The sequence below is a fragment of the Galeopterus variegatus genome, unplaced genomic scaffold (assembly GCF_000696425.1).
Source record: "Galeopterus variegatus unplaced genomic scaffold, G_variegatus-3.0.2 Scaffold201, whole genome shotgun sequence".
Classification (NCBI taxonomy): Eukaryota; Metazoa; Chordata; class Mammalia; order Dermoptera; family Cynocephalidae; genus Galeopterus; species Galeopterus variegatus.
The window spans coordinates 859,613-860,617 of record NW_007726312.1 but is presented as its reverse complement, the minus strand read 5'-3'; the positions used below and the strand labels follow the sequence as shown (position 1 = coordinate 860,617).

The 1,005-nt window shown below is 46.5% G+C and overlaps 1 protein-coding gene across 1 annotated transcript in view; it reads left to right on the top strand.

Moving 5' to 3' along the window:
- The first annotated feature begins 6 nt into the window (after positions 1-6).
- The window catches only part of RBM5 (RNA binding motif protein 5), a 26,061-nt gene continuing 25,062 nt past the window's right edge, over positions 7-1,005 (top strand). Inside the window, exon 1 of the mRNA XM_008565710.1 lies at positions 7-36. Within this exon, the coding sequence (XP_008563932.1) occupies positions 20-36 (17 nt within the window). The 5' untranslated portion in view covers positions 7-19. The remainder of the gene's footprint in view (positions 37-1,005) is intronic.

The window sequence follows — 1,005 nt, the reverse complement described above, 5'->3', positions numbered from 1 at the left end:
CTAGATCTTCACTGGAACAATGGGTTCAGACAAACGGTAAGTTACTACAGTACATGCGGGGGTTTTTTGTTTTTTGTTTTCCTTTTTGTCTTTTTTTTTCCTGACCGGCAACGGGATCGCAACCCTCGGTGTCGCGCCCGCACCGCGCTCAACCAGTGAGCAGACTGGTCTCTATATGGGATCCGAACCCTCGGCGGGAGTGCTGCCACACTCCCAAGCGCCGCACTCTACCGAGTGTGCCACCGGGCCGGCCCCCAGTACACGCGTTTGATGTCAACATTTCAGTGGGGACTGAACTATTTGTTTAAAATTGTTTATCAAACAAATATTTGAGTGTCTTTTTTGCGCCAGGCATTGTTAATGAGCACCTTCATGAACCTGCTGTCACTAACTACAGTCTAGTGAAAGAATTAAAGTACTGTGTGAACCATGCTGTATAAATGAATTCTGGGATACCATTAGAACACATAGGAAACTTGTTTTTTCTTGTACACAGCCAAGGAAGCTTCCTGGAGAAAGTATCCTCTAAGGTAAAGCCTGATGGCTAAATAAGAATTAGGCAGGGAGGACAAGGTAGAGTGGGTCACTGAGGGTTCCCAGTGTGGACAACACCCTACACAGAAGCCAGAAGATCATACAGTCTGGCACTTAGCACAGTTCCTGGTTGTGGTAAGCAATCAATGAATGCCAGTTCTCATTATTGTCCCCTAAATAGGAAGATGATCCAGACTTATAGAGCTGAGAAACTTTTGTTTTGTTTTGTTTTGTTTAAAAAGATGACCAGTAGGGGGATCTTAACCCATGGCTCGGTGTTGTCAGCACCACGCTCAGCCAGTGAGCAAACCAGCTATCCCTATATAGAATCCGAACCCATGGCCTTGGTGTTATCAGCACTGCACTCTGCCGAGTGAGCCACAGGCTGGTCCTAAGGTGAGAAACTTTTGACCAGGTGTTACATGAAGAAAAAAAAAGTTACATGAGTCACGGGCTGGCCAAAGGGGCCAG